Source organism: Pteropus vampyrus, unplaced genomic scaffold (genome assembly GCF_000151845.1).
Source record: "Pteropus vampyrus isolate Shadow unplaced genomic scaffold, Pvam_2.0 Scaffold101, whole genome shotgun sequence".
In the NCBI taxonomy this organism is placed as follows: domain Eukaryota; kingdom Metazoa; phylum Chordata; class Mammalia; order Chiroptera; family Pteropodidae; genus Pteropus; species Pteropus vampyrus.
In genome coordinates this window covers 6,060,349-6,063,260 of record NW_011888882.1, presented here as the reverse complement: position 1 = coordinate 6,063,260, position 2,912 = coordinate 6,060,349, and the positions used below count along the sequence as shown (strand labels likewise).

Here is a 2,912-nt window from a genome sequence, read left to right as displayed (position 1 = left end):
AGATATTGCTGAGCCAGGATGTCACCTTAAAATCCTTCATATCACATGCTCCAGACAGCGCTACCAACTGATCAGGGTTGACACCCAAGAGAAAACCTATCTGCCATCCCTGGACAAGCTCTGCTAGCCCTGGGGCCTAGGGTTCTCCAAGGGTTCGGTTAGGTGGGAGATGAAGAGAAAGATGCTTCAATTAGGACAAGGCTACCCTGTGGGAACTTGGTGCCTATCGTCACATCCCCCCAGTAAACAACCCAACACAAGCCCCCGACTCTATCTGTTTACACCACCAAAGCGTTTCAGAGTTAGAGCCAAGAAGAGCGCCAGGCCATAGTAACCTAAGTGCTGGGGTGTCAAAGGAAGTATGAGTACGTGATGTGCAGGGAAAAGAGGGCAACCATCAGCAGGGGTAAATAGCAGCACTGAGAGGTAAAACTTACCTTTATCATATGCCTTCCAAAAGAAAATCCTGTAAATGTTATACTTTCTCTTAAAACCAGCCTGGTAAAATGATTGAAATAATTTGGGAAAAGTACATAAGTTAGAGAAATAAAGTCTAGTTGCACTAAAATTACTACTTCAGTTTTTCCAAAACAGTGCATAGATAAATAATTCAGACAAAACTTTGCTCATTTCCCACACCCCAAATATCCTTTACCCTTTTTTTCTCCTGTAGATACTGATACCATGCAAATTCTTGAAGAGGAACTATTATAGGATCTTCAAATTTGGATGGAAAATTATTCTTCAGACACTAGGTTTTAAAACAGAATAATTATTTTAGAATAAGTTCTTTTTTTAAAAGTAGAAATCATTTCCCTCAATTTTTATGGGGTCTCCAGGAAGTTTTATACAACAAACATGTAGGCCACATAGTTTGGCTTAGATGCCTACTCCTAGAGGCCCCTGTGTTCACCTCCATTAAGTCACTCCTTAGTCTAAACTGGGGCTCTGGCTTGTATCCCACCTGTAGAGAGAATAAGCTCCTTGAAGACACAGACTATGTCTTAGTTTTCCTATATTCCCACTGGCTTCAATATCTGACACATAGACCATTCACACATAGCAACTGAATAAACAAATGAATAAATTCATGAGTTTATGCCAATAGTTTGTGATCTGCCATGTTCTTTTAGTATCATTTTTTTCCCTTAATTAAACTCTTACTAAACCTTAGTAGATTAATAGGTACTTTTAATTAAAATAAATAAATGTTATTGCTTTAAATCACTGATATATGGAGAATGACCGAAAGGCTATTGTTGTGATTATACCTTGAGAAAAAGAGAAGTAAATTCTAAATATGGTTAGGTTTAGATATTGAGTATGTTTTGGTTTACCATATTGTTTTGTCTATATGAATCAGAGAAAATTCTTACTGGTTCACAATTCCTGTCAAAAAAGAAAAAGAAAGTTTTGGTTCCTAATGTTATACTTTGCCTCCTCCTAAAGCAAGAAAAGGTAGCTGAGGCAACAATTAGGTGTCTCACTTTTCTGAGTGGGTCAGAGGAGTAGATGGGCCAACAGGGAAAAGTGACAGCTGGCACCCCTGCGGTGATCTAAGAGGACAATGACCTGGCATGCTTCACCAGTGGTAGATATTCCAAGGGGGAGGAAACCAGAATGTGAATGTATCTTGTCCCCTGGGACCAGGGATAGGACAACAGCAATCTAGCCATCTTTGTCTTAGGCTACTGTCCCCAATGAACACATGACATATCCTTTTTTTCTCAATTCCAGTGTCTGTGTTCAGTCTGAGGCAGTTGTGCTGGATAACTATTTCTAACTGAAGGACCACCTGGAAAAACTAATAAACCCAACAGTTTTCAAATTAAGCCTACTTAATCATACTTTCTTCATAAATTTAGTGTTTGTTTAGAATGGACTACAACTAAATTTGAATATATGTAATACTCTTTACAAAACGAAATCTTCGTCAGTTAATTATGTATCTGAGATTGCTCACAAATAATCATGTTGGAAATATTTTCAAGGATTTATTAAGATAGAGCTAACTAAATTTATATTGCTTTCATATTCAAATAGAGCTACAGTAGGCAAAAGATTAAGGGAAAATTATCACTAATAATATAATTAAGGCATTGTTTTCTTGACTTAGTGTCCTCTACAACAGGAGTTGGCGAACTGTGGCCAGTGGGCCAATCTGGCCCGCTGCCTGATTTTGTAAGACTTGAGAGCTAAGAATAATTTTAGATTCTTAAATAGTTGAAGAAGATCAAAAGAATCATATTTAATGTCACATGAAATTATATGTAAGTCAAATTTCAGTGTCCATAATACAATTTTATTGGAAAACCACTACTCATTTACATATTGTCTGTGGCCGCTTTTGCACCACAAGGACAGAGTTAAGTAGTGGTAACTGAGAGCCTATGGCTCCAAAGGCCTAATAATTTAATAACTGGACTTTACAGAAAAAAATTGCCAACATCTCTATGATGTGGAGCAAGCACATAAAGCATGTGCCTTCAGAAAAGAAGCTAAGAAAAACAAGGTGAAAAAATCCCTCAAACACATTAAATGCAACTTAGGCCATAAAACTATGCTGATCCCATCAGCCAGCTAATACAGCCCTCAATTTCTATTTCTTTTGATTATCCACATATCAACTTCTGATCACTTATTCTCTTCATCTTGATAAACTTTACCTAGTTCACAAATTAGTTACTATTTCGTGATTTGATTTAATCATGCACTTTTAACTCTGTGGACTTGGAGCAGACAAGGTAGGAATTGAAGATTTCTTCTATTTGGGAACATTTTGTGTCAAGTATTCAGCTGGGTACTTTGAGAGATATAAACATGAATAGGGTATTTTCCTGGAGTCTAGTGGGGTTGTGAAGGAGAGAAATTTGCATAACCTTAGAGCAGCATTTCTGGAGCAAACCCCAAGG

At 37.4% G+C, this 2,912-nt stretch overlaps 1 protein-coding gene across 1 annotated transcript in view; it reads right to left on the bottom strand.

Moving 5' to 3' along the window:
• The window catches only part of PPIL6 (peptidylprolyl isomerase like 6), a 28,771-nt gene that overhangs the window by 22,400 nt on the left and 3,459 nt on the right, over positions 1–2,912 (bottom strand). The window contains exons 2-3 of the mRNA XM_023533372.1: positions 656–751; positions 274–498 (exon numbers count right to left, since the gene is read on the bottom strand). Coding sequence (XP_023389140.1) covers positions 274–498; positions 656–751 — 321 coding nt within the window. The remainder of the gene's footprint in view (positions 1–273; positions 499–655; positions 752–2,912) is intronic.